The 17098-nt window shown below is 40.2% G+C and overlaps 2 protein-coding genes across 2 annotated transcripts in view; one reads left to right on the forward strand and one right to left on the reverse strand.

Annotated features, from left to right (window-relative positions):
• The window catches only part of Pten (phosphatase and tensin homolog), a 65413-nt gene extending 50276 nt beyond the window's left edge, over positions 1–15137 (reverse strand). The window contains exons 1-3 of the mRNA XM_051200073.1: positions 14999–15137; positions 14297–14869; positions 13406–14197 (exon numbers count right to left, since the gene is read on the reverse strand). Of these exons, the coding sequence (XP_051056030.1) occupies positions 13406–14197; positions 14297–14869; positions 14999–15137 (1504 nt within the window). The remainder of the gene's footprint in view (positions 1–13405; positions 14198–14296; positions 14870–14998) is intronic.
• Positions 15138–15317: 180 nt separating this feature from the next.
• On the forward strand, positions 15318–16840 carry Klln (killin, p53 regulated DNA replication inhibitor; the record flags this gene model as incomplete). Its single annotated transcript, XM_051199776.1, is given in 2 exon segments — positions 15318–15569; positions 15572–16840. Coding segments are annotated over 2 exon segments (492 nt in total), but the record flags the coding sequence as incomplete, so codon positions are not given.
• Positions 16841–17098: the final 258 nt, after the last annotated feature.

Consider the following 17098-nt stretch of genomic DNA (forward strand, 5'->3'; position numbering starts at 1 on the left):
CTCTGAAGACTGGTTTCTGGTTCCAGAAATCCAGGGCAGTTAAAATACATGCAAGTACACATACATGTACACACATCCATGTACTCTGCTGTCTCTTTGATTCTCTAGCCACTAAAAACCACCTACAATTGACCACTAATGAATGACAAATCACGCAAGAATATAAAAATAACTTACATAACAGCTTTCAAAAGCTTGTAAGCTCAACACATACATATTAGGCATCCTTGTTAACAGCCTCATGAGAATTAATCAAACACAAACTCCAAATTTTCTATAGCAAAATCATAATGGCGCATACAGAAGACTACAAGATTAAAGCTGCAATTGACCCAACACAGAGTTCATAAGGAATACCTCTAATGCTCTAATCTATGTTTGATGTTAGATTTCTAGGTCACTCTTACAACCTGCAGCTTAAAAAGAAAACAAAAACAAAACCCACTAAGTTTTAGATACTTAATAATCACACAACAGACATTAAGGTCTCTAACTTATGACAGGAAGGATATTACAACAGGTGAGATGTACCAGTAATTTGAGAACAAATTACTTGAGAAGTCATATTTGGTGCCAATTCACTTAGTAGTAACTGTATTTTGAAAAAACATTCCAAAATATATACCTGCACTGTTGTTACAGGTTCAACAGCAAACTTAAAGAGACTCGGAGCCCACCTCACAGCTAATACAAAACATGTCCCCAGCAATGCATCTTCTCTACTAATTCAGCCAAAAATGGCAAAATCTTTACATTTGCTTTTAACAATCAAAATTTGCCCTTTATCCTTCCAGACTAATGTGGTTGATCAAGCCAGACCGCCTGAAATAGTACCAGGTGATCCCACATTCAAAACAACTGGACAAAGCAGCCTTGCAGACTACAGCCAGGATTTCTGCATCTTCTTAGAATCCCCCCATGCTGCCCCTTACCAGCAGGAAGTAGTTTGGAAAGAACGACGCCCAAATTCCCAAATATTGTCTATAAATGTTTGTTTTCATTTAAATGGACTTGGTTATAAAAAATAATAATAAAAAGGCATCCAAAAAAAGATAATTTCTTTGAAAGGGTAAAAAAAAAAAAATTGCCCTTTAAAGTCTTTGAGACTTTAAAACAGAAAAACTCCAAATGTGTAGACTAGATTAGTTTACTTTACATATGGCTTTAATATAATATATGAAGTAAATCAAGTTTCTTTACCCTATACTTCCATTCTATTTATCATCTGGAAATGACTTTTCATTTCCAAGTGATATAAATAAATTTGCCTCAACAGGTTGTTCTGAAGTGAAGAAAAATGACAGGAACCAGAATATGTGGGTTTTAAATCATGAAAACATATAAACTGTCACTCATAACTATAGTAAAGAGAGTCATATTTATGATTTTATAATTGCCTTGTCTTTAATATTGTGAAAGGATTCCTATTCCCACTGAAAGTATTCTTACCATTATAATCAACTTTATATCTGAGTTATAAATTATCTGTCAAACTCTGAAATAATAGACAAAAATGTTGGTCAAAATTCATTTTAGGATATGAAATTTTTATGACATTTTAACTGTATTGATAGATTGAAAGTAAGAACAAGTCTTTGGTGCATGTTTAAGTAATAAACAAATGCCTTATTTTTTTAGTAATTTACTGGAGGTGTACAATTTTTTTTAAAGAAAACAATTACTGCCACTGTGAAAAAAAGCACTTTTGTGGTTAGTGATCTTTATATTCCAAGAACACATTTTTAAAATGTAGAAAATAGGAAAGCAAAAAAAAACAAAAAACAAAACTGAAGTCAACCTTTTCAACTGATACTGTTTGGTTGAGGTGTGGTACGACCCTCTTTAACTCCAGGAGGTAGAGGCAGGAGGAATTTCAAGGCAACTAGGACCACAAAGTGAGGCCCTAACAGAAAGGAGGAGAGGGGAAGACAGAAAGTTCAGTACACAGTATGACAAAAATACCAATTAAATGGAAGGAACATAAATGAAAATAATGAGACAGGAACTCTTTAGGACTCCACATTATCCAAACACTAAGTAAGTAGAATGGATAATTATTTCTAAACTTTCAGTATTTGGGTAAAAGCATACACACTGGCTTCCTATGCAAAAAGGCCCACAAGTTTCATGGCCTGTAATTGAGTCCTGACCAAAGGAAAAGTCATTCCAGTCAGGCCCTGGAACTGTACGAACACAATCTTCTTCCTCACAGATGCTAACGTGGCTATGGTGACAAGGCTGAAGTACCAAAAGTACAGGCCCCAGGCAAAGTTGGGTTTGAGACTATAAATTCTATAGTACTTAAAACATTACTTTTTTTTTTTTTATTAGAGTAACCATTTGACATATTTTTTAAAAAAAGACAAAAAACCTACTCAAGAAAATAAAGGTAAGTTTTAAAAAAAAAGAACAAAAAAAAAAAAAAAAAACCTAAGCCAGGTGGTAGCATATGCCTTTAATCCCAATACTTGGGAGACAGAGACACGTACATTTCTGTGAGTTCAAGGACAGCCTGGTCTGCACAGTGAAACCTTGTCTTGAAAACCCAAAACCAAACAAATAAAAAATAAAATAAATAAAATTCATCAAATTCTATTAAGGCATTCTAGAGATTTCTATACAGCATAGCTAGCATCAAGTTCATAGGGGTGAAAACATATAAATTAGAAACAACTTCTGTCGTGGTTTAAGAGCAAGAGAAATGTTTAAATGAGAAAGTTATTTTACACACGGTCCAGAATGACACTGCGAAGAGGGAAAAAGAGCAGAGGACTTGAAATATACTTGAAGCAAACTTTTAAAGTTGCTTATTAAAGCAGTCCCCTTCCTGACTTTCATATTATCAATTCTTAATGTAACTTCTTAGAAGACCTAGCTAAAAACCCCAAAATTTTGTGCAATTTGGTATCTCAAGTGAAAACAACACTTCTACTGAAGCATCCAAACACTCCAGGCTCGCAGCAGCAATGTTAGATCCTAAGCAGCCCCTTAGTGGCTGAGGAGGAGCAAAGGGAAGATGCCAGCAGATCTTAAGTTTCATTTTTACAAAGGCCTAAAGTTTAATCTTAGGTCTTAAAAACTTGTAATTAGATGACTCCAAAAACAAAGGTGTCAAAACCACTTACTATCACTGAATTACCTTAATATTTCCTACATTTGAAGAATGATGGCAGGCCTCAGCTCCCAGACACCACAGACAATCACAACCTGTGACATTTTCAAGTAGTAAAAAGCAAACACCCTTAATAAGGACCCTTGCATATTTCCAGTCACATACAATTGTGACCACAATATAGATATAATCTAGATAAAGAATGTATCACACTGTTTAGTATACTGTTATTTCATGCAAATCTTCTATAAATTAGTCCACAGCAACTACAAGACACTGGTCTATGTCTGCCACCCTCAAAAGGCAACATGAAAACACTAACAAAATATTTTTGCTATCACTAATTTTTATTAGAATCTAAGACAGCAACCATCATGCCCAGATGAAAATCTCAAGTTTAAGTTTCATTTTATTTGAGGGAAAAAAAAAACTGTACTTAATAATAAGCAAGTTATTTTGTTTTTTGTCTTTCCTTGGTTTTTAAGTTTTCTAAGACAGGGTCTCCGGTGGCCCAGTCTGGGCTTCAACTTTAATGTAGCCGAGGACAACAGCGAACTTCTGATTTTCCTGGAGACACCTCCCAGATGCTAAGATTACAGGCCATACAAGCACACCTGGTAATAACTTTGCTTATAAAAATAAGACAATTGTGTTTTCTATCACTTTGTTTTAAACATTTTGTTCAAAAATATCAATTCACTGACAAAGAATGATCAATTGCCTGGCAAGGATAGAGTCTCTTTCTATCTGACTTAAAATCTAACAAAACTACTTAATCCAATTTTTGACTATATAGTCCTTGTTATTATCACAAATGAATGCACAGAAAACTTTGATCAATTAATAGGACAACAATAACATGAGCAACCGTGCAACTATAAGCCACATCACTCAAACTATGCAACAGTAGCACCATGGCAAGCCAATAATCCTGGATTCAAAAAGGACGTCACCAGAGCTATGCCCATTTTAGTGCAAAAGTAGTTTATTCAAATTACTTCTATTCTACTTTAATTTCAACACAGCAGAAATGCTCCAAAGCAAATGAAATTAACATATCAAAAGTATTCTGGGCCTGGAATAGTAATACAAGCCTATAATCACAGCCCTTGAGAGGCTGGAAAGCTAGAGCTAGAGATCAGAGATATGTAATGTTATATCATATATATTATATAGGTATTGTATGCTATATATAATGTGTTATCTTACGTAAGGAATAGAAACATTAAGTATTAAATTTGCAATAGATTTCCTGGAAGTTATTTTGGGAGGAAGAATTTCAAGGCTAATACTTCAATTTTTTTTTTAATAGACATGATTTTTGTAAAATGTGCATCATAAAAATTGTTCCTATTTATCACCTTAAGTTCACTCTAAGGAACTATAGAAAAGAGACAAAAAAGATGAGATCATGATATATAGGTAAATATTTTTGAAAATTTCAATTATGAAGCATTATGCAAAATTATCAAAAAGAGAAAGATAACTCCTTAGGTTCACCATGAATCAGAAAACGCTGTGAAGTTTTGAAGCTTGAAAAAAGGTGATTTTTATCTTAGTAATGTTTTTATAAAAGGAATTTTGTTTTTTTGTTTTGTTTTTGTGTGTGTGTGGGGGGGGGGGTGATACAGGGTTTCTCTGTATAACCCTAACTGTCCTGAAACTAGCTCTTGTAAAGAAAAAGGATTTTCTTAAAAAGTAAATTTTTAATTCATAGACCTAATCACTATAAATCTCTTCAGCTGAATTAAAGCAATAAATACTACTTGCTTTTCTTGATGAATATGAAGCTATTGTGACAGGTCATGTTGGTTTTTAGTGTATCTAAATAACCCCCTTAACTTCAAGAACCAAAATTCTAAATCAGTACTTAAATTTCCTAAGAATCTAAAAAATAATACCTTGACATTTTATTCTGTGTAAAGTGAGCACAAAATGAAATTGTTTAAAGAAAAAAAGCATAGCAACTATTCTATTCCTAGAATACTTAAAATTATGTTTGCAATCTCTAAAAATAAAACCAAGAAACTTAATGTCCTTTATATTCCCTTGGTTTTTTTTTGTATCTGTAGATGAAAATCGCATGCCCAATTAAAAAATCCTTCACAGCATCTCAGTCTTTATTTTAGGTAAGTAAAACACTTTAATTCAAGCAGGCTGACAACAAATGGGAAGCTCAGAAAGGGGCACACATCTGAAAATCTCAGTCAAGTAACCCAGTCCTCCTTATCCGGAGAAATGTGAAGGTTTCTGTTATTACTGGTCAGAAATTTGCCATTTTGCATCAGCACATTTAACTTCATCAGATCTGAAGAAACAAAGGTTTAGAGTAAAAGTCTAAGACGAAAGAAAATGTTAAACAACCACAACATTAAAGATACTAGCAGCAAAGTAACTCCCTAAATGATTACAGAAAAAACTGTCCAAACAAACAAACAAAAAAATTCTTGTTTAGGGTCTGATTCTAGAACTCAAAAGTATGAGGGTGACCAGGCTATCCTCAAACATAAAACAATCCTTACTCAGCTTTGAGAAGGCTGAAATTATAGGCCTGAGCAACACACCAGACTTTACCTGCTTCCTCTCAAGCACACACCTCTTGCATTCCATGTGATACCCTTCTGGAACAGTGATTCATACAAGCAGGGTTTACTAGGAACAAGTTTAACCTTTCTAACAGAGGTCCAAAACCTCACAATGCCAAAAGACACATCTTCAGTGGACAAAGTTCTTATAAAGAAACACAGGCCCCACAAGGATCAGAAAACCTAGTTAGGCCTAGCTTCACCACTTAGTAACAATTTGACCTTCGTGGCTCCACAATATAAGGCAAAGGTACTACACTTACATATCAGACACTTCATCTAGCATTTGAGAGATCCCACTCCTGCAGATGTCTAAGTGCAATCAAGCCTTCTGCCACCTCAGTTATGACCATGCCCACCAAAGTGTCTCTAGACATTAGCAAAAGTTCCAGTTGAAGTAAGAAGGGATGATCCTGAGTGAGTACACTATACTCTGAAAATACCACATACTTCTAACAAAAACAAATACCTACAAATCACAGATTAAACGGGGGAAGAATTTAAGTTTATTTGGGGTCTGGCTAATTCTTTTGTGTTCCAGCAGGCTGCCATTCTAATTCACTGGGACTTGTCTACAAAAATCTACAATTTTTTCCTATGTCAGGCAATAGGATTTATGTCTATTGCTGAAATGCACCTATAAATACTATTAGTTCAAATGAGTATCCCATGAAGGCTGACAAACAAAATGGTTCCATGGATAAAGTGCTTACGAATGAAAAGGATCTGAGGGCAGGCCCCCAGCATCAATGTAAAGCCATGGACAGTGGTACCAGCACATCTGTAACCCAGCACTGGCAGGCAGAGACAGAAGAGAGCCAGTCTAACCAAAATGACTGGTCTCTCAAAAAGAGACCCTGTCTCAAAAGGCAGAGTGTAATAGAGGAGGCACCCATGTTGATCGCTAGCCTACACACACACACACACACACACACACACACACACACACACACACACACACACTCATATATACAGAGTATAACGCATTGATTAGGTTTGTTTGATTCGACATAATGTAATACAGAGACCTAAAGACAACCTTAATAATATCTCCCAAAACTCCATTTTAATAGAAAAATTTAAATTCTATTTAACCTCTAGTTTAGAGTAACACAAATACTCAAAAAACGAGTTTCATAAAAGAGAAAAAAATTTTAATGGAAAAAAAAAATCAAAGCAAAAATTTGCTTCCAACTTTAAACATGTATATTGATTTTATGGATCACGTTTAGGAGTACATCTCATTTAAAGATACCTGATTCAAATCAGTTACATACCTTGAGTAATCACATCCTATTCAAAGATTTCCAAAGTAAACAAATAAAATTAGATCACCACTCACTTAATTAAAAAAAGAAACTATTCTACTTCACCCTGAAATCTGCAGGAATTTTATTACTTTTTAAACAAAAGTCAGTTATCCTGCAGAGCTCTAATGATACAGCACCTATACACTTGCCACAGTACAGGTACACAGAAGAGAAGGACTGAAATTGATTTAGACAATGTAGCAGGCTCAGACATCAACTTTACAACCTGTGTTACACCAAAAATACACCTAAGTTACAAAAGAAAAAAAAAAATCACAAAAACACTGTCATGAAATAGTTACAGCAGCATTCACTCTGCAATTCAAAATAAGTAAATTGAAACCCTCTGGAAATTAAGGTGCTCCATTGTTGAGGAAACTAAACATCTAAAAAGCCAAGGAAAGAAGTAAGTTTCCCTGTCTCATGCAGGTAGGCAGATTGGAAGTTTACTGCCTGTTCCCTCCCCTAGATAACAAAGCAGATGTAAGCTTCTACAATGGCTGGGGAAGGAGGCAGATAAAGGCACTCCCTGCGAGCCTAACAACCTATGAGCTATGCTCTCCTCTGACCTCCACATTTACACCCTGGTAATACATGCCCATTTCGTTCCTCCCACTCCCAACCCCAAATAAATAAATGTAATTTTTAAAAATAGGTTATACGAGGGAAAAAAAATTCCTTTAGCTTTTTCTGTTTCAAAGTTTTAGCTATATGGAAAATCTTGGCCAAACATGAAAATGGGGGCAATATTAAGAGAATTAACACTAACTTTAACTTCTTATACTAATTCACTGCAGCTTATATTAAATATACACACACATATATGTGTGTGTGTCTGTTGTAATGAATGTAAATTGGCAGAGCTGCATGACTACCACATAAAGCTGAACCTGAAAGGAAATGCTTATAGTTTACATAACTCTTAGAGTTATACATTAGAATTCATTTATTAGTGCTGAGAATTATTCTTTGTGAAAAATAATTTTACTAGCCAAGAGAACCTGACTCAAAAACGCAAATATATCATATCTGTACCATAGATCATAGATGCCATACATGTTGTATAAACACACACACATTCTGCTAGAAATGTGTTACATATTTAAACCATCTATAGAGTACTAAGAGAAAATTTAATCTTACAACAGATAGTTTTAAATTCATTATGATAAGGGAAGTTTTCACCTTCCCTTAAAAGCTGAAAGCAAACATTTTCTAATTAGCATGATTAATTTTGTTTTGAGCAACTCTCACTATGGAACCTTGGCTGGATTGCAACTCACTGTGTACAACAGGATGGCCTCATACTCACTATGCAGTCAGCCTAGCTGCACTAGGACTTACCAAAATCCTCCTGCTTCTGCCATGCTGCAATTAGTCACTAAGTCCAGATATTTCCATCATTTGATCAAGATAAATTTTTGTGTTTGGTACCATTATCCTTCCCTTATTTCAGGTAAAATAAGACTGAGAAAAATTAAATAGCATACAGTCATCCAGCTACTAAGTGACAGAGCCAAGAATATACCACAGGCAGCTGGCCCCAGTCCACTCTGCCTAAAACTAAGATGAAACAATGTATAACTTAAGAGTGTGGACTGAACCAGCCACATTTTAATGTAATTTAAAAGACTCAATCACATTCTAAAAGGACCTCTAAAAAAGACTCAAACATGTTTTAAAATGACCCCCAAAGCAGTCTGTTCTTTAAGGAGAAAATCCATTTTCTAAAATAGTAAGAGTTTGTTAACTTTATACTCACAGAAAATTCAAATATTTATGTTAGAGTCACTGTTCATATTTAAAGTGTTGGCTTCTGATTATAACTATTTGACTAATTACACAAAAAACAGTATAGTCTTTTCCACACCATATACATACAGCTCAAGAACATCCTTTTGTTAGCAGACTCAACTGCAATATCAATCCCTGAAAAATTTCAACACTACCAACAAGTCTAAATACTGTAAAGACATCCACAAATTTCCTAATGCCAACTTTTACAATGGAAGAGTGTGCTATTCTGAACAAAACTGAAACTTCCCAGCCAAAAATCAATTCATTCCTAAATCATGTTTACTCTGATAATATTCCCCTAAGAAACATCTTTTTGTTCCAGTACAAATTATTTTAAAAGATGAAACTGCTAGTCCCCCATCTGCAACCCAGGAAGAGAATACAAAAGTAGGTGAAGCAACAAGCTCAATCTTAACTTCATCTTTTCCAATACATTCAATACCAAGAGAACCAATAAATTATTCCCATAGCAAAACACCTTTAGACACCTAACCAAGAAAGTTATTTGACAGCAGCATGGCCTATTAAAAAGGATGCATAAATGCTATTTCATCTATGCTCAGTATCGGTTGATATCTCCAATAGTAACTGTATCAAGTTCAAAACTACCAGATACAATGCAACTACAAAAAACACTGAATATTTATAGAAATCATTTCTTATATAACCACACAAATGTCTTAAATAGTGACTTTTAGAACAAATCCTTGTAACTTTTCCTAAATGTACATCACAAAACCAATTCTCCAATGTTTGTTCTGAAACTCAATTTTATTTACTGGGTGAAAGGAAGGGGGGGGCAACTCAAGATTCAGCAGTTTTGTGCAGGAAAACTTCTGTTTTGTCTTTTTTTGTTTTGTTTTGTTTATAAGCCAAGTAGTTTCTAAGGGAAAAAAAAATACTACCCAATAAATTTCTTAAGTTGTATTAATAACTAGTACTGTCTTCTGAAACTAAATACTTCTAAGATGGAATAGGCCTAACATTTCAAGGAAATGAAAAACTGCCCTATATACACAGGCTTCTAGATTTATCTTTACTAACTCTGAATTCACACACTATCAACATAAAAACACTGTCTCTATTTTGTGCTTACTAAAAAGACAGACCCAAAATAAAATATAGAAAACTGAGTATTTACTAAAATGAATGTTCAAACTTTGTTTTTTCCTACATGAACAATTTTCTAATGTGACTATTTTAGAAGTGTCTTAAAAATTGTTAAATACTGTCAAGCACAACAAACAAAGACAAATTTCAAGTTGTAACATTTCAAAGAATTGAGTTCATTTCCAGAAGGTAAGCTAGTTAGTCCATAATACTTAGGTACACATTTTATGTAATTATGAGAAATTAGACATAATGTTCTACACAAAAATTAGAATATACTATCTGCCTTTCTCCTGTTACTAAAATAAAATATTTAGAGGCAATGAATCTCCACTTTCTAAAAGAAAGTATAAAATTAACATGGTTATATGTCATATTTAACTTGAGCTATTTAATCTTTAATATTTTAAAAGCAATCAAGTCTGCATCACTATACTATGTCAACTTTTACAATTGATGTAATGAAATTTCTTTTCTTTACATTGAATTATATTAACTGAAAATTACTCGTTTTGAAGCATTTTATTCTTAAGTATAGGAAAAATGAAATTTGCAACTTATTACATAGGGATTATATAGTCATTTTTTCTGGAAAGAAACAAAAGACTATGAAAATGCAAGATAAAGACTATAGAATCTTTAAAAAAAACAGTGGAATTACTTTCAACAATCGTCTGTAACAAAACAGCTAACACTAATAATCACTACAAGGTGCTAATATTCCCGTGATCAGTATCTGAAAGGGTGAATATCTACCAAACAAAAAAATGTAACAGAAGCCTGAGCTCTGCATGGGCTTTAAACACGTGAAATCTAGCAATCTCACATTCAGCCTATTTCCTAGATTGCTCAGACTGAAATCTAACCAAATTCTTACAATAATTCAGTCTTGCAAAGGATTTTAAAATTCAACTTTCCTCAGGTGTCCTCAGAAAGTACACCATTGCTGACCCTTCTATAGCGAATAGAAATACCCCAAATTACTAGTTTCATAAAGGAATTTAATTTGGCCAGCTTCGGTGCCAATACTGACTAGTACAAATCTTCAATGAGTATTTTAACTCTTGCCCCCAAACACAGAACACACTGATGAAGAATCAAGCAAGCCCCTCTGGCTTATCAAAACCATTAGGAGGACAACTCTCACAAGAGCAAGGGCTTCACCGACTTTCTCCCCACGGACTCTTTTTCATATCAACATTTGGCTCAATAAAACCACAGCTCTAGAAATTGTTTTTAGTCATTTGATGCAGTATTTGATACTGCTTTCTATGCATATCATAAAAAGTACAGTTTCAGAATTCTAAGTCACAGAAATCGCATGTGCAGAAGCCCATGTACTATGAAATCAAATAAGGAACTGCAATCTTGTCACTGTTCATACATAAAAATCTGGCAAAATAAATAATCTTGGAGTCCGATACACCTGATAATTTTAAATCAAGAGGGAACAGCAAAACTACTGTGGAAGCGGAAAAAAAAAAGCCTGACTACCAGGCATTCCAGATTTTTTTTGAATGAGGGCCTATTTTTTTTTTTAATTAAACATACCTGACTAATTCCTTCTATATCTAGATTACTATCACTAATTCACACCAAATGCCTTGAAGCAAGCGATAACTCGAAATTTTCTCCAATTACCTTTCAGAAAGGGTCAAGTTCATCCTGAGTAAACCTTTTCAATTAACGCAAACTTAAAAATTAAAGATTCCTCTCAAATCGTACTTTTTAACTTAACAGAAAATTCACCTGTTTCTAAAGCCAGTCCTTCAGTGAATTTCACCTTCATTTCAGAACAAAAACTCGGTCAAAATTAGCTATGCATATTATATGCTCCTAATGCAATCCAAAAGGAAAATCCCAAACCTTTCAAATGAAAACATTTTCTTAAAAAAAAGTTCTCTCCATAATGCTCTAATTATTAGCAGGGCATGTACAGACAAGTTGCTGCCCTCCTACCTTAAGAAAACGTGTACTGGTATTTACTAATAATTAACCTTTACCAAGAATGACTTATTACCAATTATGCAATTACATAATTTTAACTAAATATTGCTCATTGTTACAAGTCACATGAAAAAATAATTTGGTCATAACAAAAGGCCCAATAGATTTTCAAGCCTTTCATTTCAGACCAGCAACTTGTGTTTCCACACACCTCACACACCAGCCTCCCAAAAGCTCTCAATATCTGTCAATACTTCCTCCAAAACAGGAGGGCTCTCTTCATATCCCTGACCAAAACCAGTATCATACCTGAAACTGCAAAGATAAATGCTTTAAGATAACCACGGACTTTTGAAGTACAAAGGCCTAACTTTTAGACAATCAGAACTATACACCGTTAAAAATTCTAAGGTTTCTATCTTATTCAACAAGCTGACTCAGGAAATTACTGCATTTAAAAAGCTATCATACCTACAATCTGAAGAGTGATCCACTCTTGCTAGTATTTCTGGGCATTAGCTGGTTAAATTATACTTGACATTCTATACATATCAGGGTAAAACCCATGGATAGTCAACGGGTCAGAGCACCTGAAACATAAAAAATATGAGCAGCAAATTCCAGTTCACGATAATAGTTAAATTTCATGTGAGAGCTGAGGTTTAACCTCTGCAACAATTCACCACATACAATAATATCCTTGAACTCACACGGACATCATCATCTGGGACCAAAAACTATTCAGTTTCTATCCTATCACGTATGGCAAGGCCAAATGAATGTAAAATACCACTGAAATGCAAAGTTTATGCCCCATCCCATGTCTCGTCAGGAAACAAAGTCTAATTTAACAAAGTTCTATTAAAAGCTCAAATGACACAAATTCTGGCACTGTTGATCTCAAACTACAGAACTACATGTAGCTCCAAAGTAGTAATTACCCCAGTTTAAACACACAGACCTACTTTTACCCTCAAATGTGCACCATCTACGCTGAGGATGACTATGCTTATAAAGTTATGCAAATCAGTCCACAGGTCACATTTTAGAAAAATCTATCAACGCAACCCAGGAAACTAACAATCACTGCAAGATTCTGAGGCAATATGCCTACGTGCAGCACGGACTTTCATTTTAATCTGATCTACACCCTAGATCTAGGGCCTAAGTCACGATCTAATCGAAATATGCACAACCTCACAGAATCTAATTTTTGGTTCATTTAGAAGGCTTGGATTAATGAGCTCGTTAATCCAATGTACAGTACTCAGCATTCACGGACAATAGATTTTAGGAAGAGACCACCGAGCTAGACAAGAAACCAATCCGTGCCTTGACACTTGCAAAGCAGGCATGAGTTCCGTCTAGCTGAACACTCCCCTAGGTTTGAACACACTGGAAGAGACTGAAAATACAAGATCTAGAAGTGTGACCAGGATTAAACGTTATAGTCACCCCAACTACGGAATTTTTTTCGCATCCGACTACTCCCAGGTTATCAGAGTGACAGAAAAGCAAAGAGGAACAGCCGCAGAAATGGATACAGGTTAAGTCTAAGTCGAATCCATCCTCTTGATATCTCCTTTTGTTTCTGCTAACGATCTCTTTGATGATGGCTGTCATGTCTGGGAGCCTGTGGCTGAAGAAAAAGGAGGAGAGAGATGGCAGAAGCTGCTGGTGGCGAGGCTTCTTCTGCAGGATGGAAACGGCTCTGGACTTGGCGGTCGCTGATGCCCCTCGCTCTGCTGCCGCTTGGCCCTGGACCGCAGCCGGGTAATGGCTGCTGCGGCGGCTGCTGCTGCTGGATGGTTGCAGCGACTGGGCCTGCTTCTCCTCAGCAGCCAGAGGCCTGGCAGCCGAGGCAGCGGAATGGGGAGAAGACGGATAATCCTCGCAGCAGCGGCTGCCTCCTCCAGCGGCCTCCGGAGCCCGGGCCAGGGGGGGTGCGGCGGCGGCGGACGGGAGGCTCAACACCGGCCCGGGTCCCTGGACGTGCCGCCGCCGCCGCCGCCGTGTTGGAGGCAGGAGAAGGGGAGAGAGCAACTCTCCGGCGTTCCCAGCCCTGGCAATGGTGACAGGCGACTCCGACCCCCTCCCCGGAGCCGCGGCCGCCGCCGCCGCCGCTTCTCCCACCCGCTCCAGGAGCGGGAGGTGCAGCCGCCGAGCGTGCGCCGGCTCCCGCCCGAGCCCACGGCTTCCACCGTCTGTCTCTCTCCGAAGCCGCTCAGAGGCTGCCCGGTTAGAATAGACGACGAGGAGGCGAGGCCCGCCGCCGCTGCCGCTGCCGCTGCCGCCGCCGCCCGGCCGGCTCCCCGAGGGCGCTGCCCCCGCGGCTGCTCACAGGCGCTGAGAGGGGCTCTGGGCCGCGGCCGCCGCCGTCTCTCATCTCCCTCGCCTGCGCCGGGCCTGGCCTCACAGCCGCTCAACTCTCAAACTTCCATCATGGCTGCAGCTTCCGAGAGGAGAGAGCTCAGCGCAGCCGCGTCCCGACGCCCAAGCGCGTATCCTGCCGCAGTGCACAAAGAGTCCCGCCACATCACCGTGCGCCGGCCGGCCAGCCCGCCCCCTCCGCCGCCCCGCCAGGAGAGCCGGGCGCCTCGGCAGCCGGGAGGGGAGGCGGCAGGAGAGCGGGAGGCGGGCGGGCGGGCCGAGCCGGGGCGGAGGCGGGGCGGGGCGGGGCGGGGCGCCGGCGGGACGGGGCGGTGAGCGGCGCCCGCCGAGCATGCCCAGTGTGGCCGCGGTTGTCTCCGGGAGCTGCGCCGGCTTTCGGCCTCGGCGCGGAGACCCGGCTAAGGTAGGAAAGGCTGTGACGGAGGGAAGCTGCGCTGAGCAGGATCGCTGACTGCTCAGCGGTGCATCGGGCCAGCTGGCCGCGCTAGCCAGTGTCTGGAGCCCCAGGGGCAGGGCCCTGCGGCAGGGACACCCATCCTGCCTCCGTCCCTGGGCTTCTTTGGATGGGGCTAGCATTCCCTGCCTGCCCTGCGCCGTGGTCAGACTGCAGTGCTTCGCTACGATTTGTCAGCGACAGTCTTTACCTAGATAGTGCACCTCTCCCCCCACCCCCACGGTGTCCTCAAGGTGTCAGTGTTTGCACAAAGAGCAACCCCCTATTGTGTCTCCCGCGTGGGTCACCTCACCGGGCTCGGGTTCCCTGCCCCACCTCTTGCTTCCCAGGCGGCTGGGATCATTTGCCCGAGAGATGAACGAACGCCCCCAACCAAGCACGACGATTGTGCATACGGGGCGTGTATATGCACGTCTCCCCAGAGTATCCATGGCCCAGAGGATACCCCTCGGTGGACAAAGTGGACCTCCATGAATAGGGTGCACCGCACACGCACCCTTCTCCTGCTGGGTGATGAGCCCCGCAGCTCCCCGCAGCGGTGGGTCCACCGGATCACTCAACCTCTGTCTTGAAGTGGCTAAGCCTCCCCCTCCCGTTTGTGGCCGCTATGAAAACCCGGCAGAATTGGGTCGCTGTGGCCAGGTTCTGCTCCACTCGGACCGTGCACGGTCCAGGAGCCGGTTCCTGGGCCGGGGTGTGGAGTGTGGAACGGTCGGAAGCTGCAGCCTGAGAGTGGGCGGGGCGAGCAGGCCTGGGAGGGCTCAAAGGCGAGGTGGAAGGATACACGAGCCGCGGTCGGAACTACTTTCAGGAGGAGGTCACGTGTGGTCCTAGTTGGGGAACTTTCCAAATTCCCATTGCCCTATCTGTGTGCTCCTGAGGCGAGAGCTCGGACCCTACTGCTCTGCTGAATGGTCACCCCAGGTGGGAGCGGCTGGACCTCAGCTCATCCCGGTCGGAGCGGAGAATAGCACCCACGAGCGCTGGAGCACGCAGGAGCGCTGTCGGGGCCAAGCGCCTGGGGAGCTGGTTACACAAGCACCCACATCCAAACACGTGCCCCCGCCACCCCTCTCTGCTGGCCGCGCCGGTTTGTGCACGGTGACGCGGAGACTCCCCAGGCTGCTCTTCCCTTTCGCTTGCAACCCCATCGAGAGAAGCAGAAGGCCGAGACTCTTGCTCTGGATCTGCCCATACCGCGCTTTTCAACCGTGGGAGAAGAGGCTGGTCTTTAGGGGATCTGACGCATCTCCTTTGCTAATGAGATGGACCCTCTGCAGACCTGTACTCGCGGGGCAAAAGGGTATCTCCTGTTGCTGCTGGCTGCCTGGGCTTACCGATGTTGCAACAAACTTCCAGTCACTGCCCCTGAACTGGTGAGCGCGCCCCACCTACTGTAGACTCAGCCAAGTGACTTATCTGAGCACCTAGTCAATGGCTGTCCGCCCAGAACAAACCTGTCCAGTAAAAGCTTACCGCCAGGATTGGCTGACCTGTCGCGGTTGAGAGAGCTGGTTCAGAAATGCTGATAACTAGAGTGCAAGCCCCTCCTCCCGAATGAGCCAGCCACAAAGCAAGCGATCACCTTGAGAAAAATGACATCAACACCAACGCAGGGATTTCTTCCTTTTTGTTCTTTCCCCAGAGGTGAAATTAGTTCTCAGGGTGACAATTTGAGTCCGAAAGTATCTGACTTGAGACCTAAACTGAGGCACCGGGCCATTTTAGAAATTTGGAGATTAGTAATCTATTATCATGGGTATTGCAGTAATTGCGAGTAGGTGTCTAGGAAGGCCAGCTGAGGGTTTATGAAGTATAGGAGAAAGAAAATTGCGTATGTGCACAGCATAGTTGCAGGCAGCTCCTGAAGCCTAGAAACCTCAAGAGGCCTGGCTCAGAGAGCCACGGGCCATTACCTAACTCCAGGACTGCTAATTAAACCAGGGATATTTACAGTTCTATTAGAGATCTCTGAGGCTACTCAAACCTTGCATTTAGATGCATCCTTTTAAGATCTCTCTGCAGGAGTCAGCAGCCTAAACTAAGCAAGCATTGATGTTTATTGCAGGCTGTTTTTGTGCACGGTTCTGGTCAGTTGGGGGAGGCAGGGAAGACAGATGAGAGCAATTTGAAAAAACAATAGAAAACCCTCCATTTGGTTTCTAAAGATGTAAATACTCCATTTGGTTTCTAAAGATGTAAATAAACCTAGCTCACACAGCCTAATCTAAGATGGAGATCTATTTTACATATAACCCCCAAAGTCAAGGTGTTAGATGAGATGCATGGTAAAAACCTAAATTGTGCCCAGTGGAGAATCTACTACTGCTCGGTGGAGAAAATAAGGATGAAGTTACATCAAAAGAACTAGGCTGAGAAGGGGGAAATGACC

Source organism: Phodopus roborovskii, unplaced genomic scaffold (assembly GCF_943737965.1).
Source record: "Phodopus roborovskii unplaced genomic scaffold, PHOROB, whole genome shotgun sequence".
NCBI classification, from domain to species: Eukaryota; Metazoa; Chordata; class Mammalia; order Rodentia; family Cricetidae; genus Phodopus; species Phodopus roborovskii.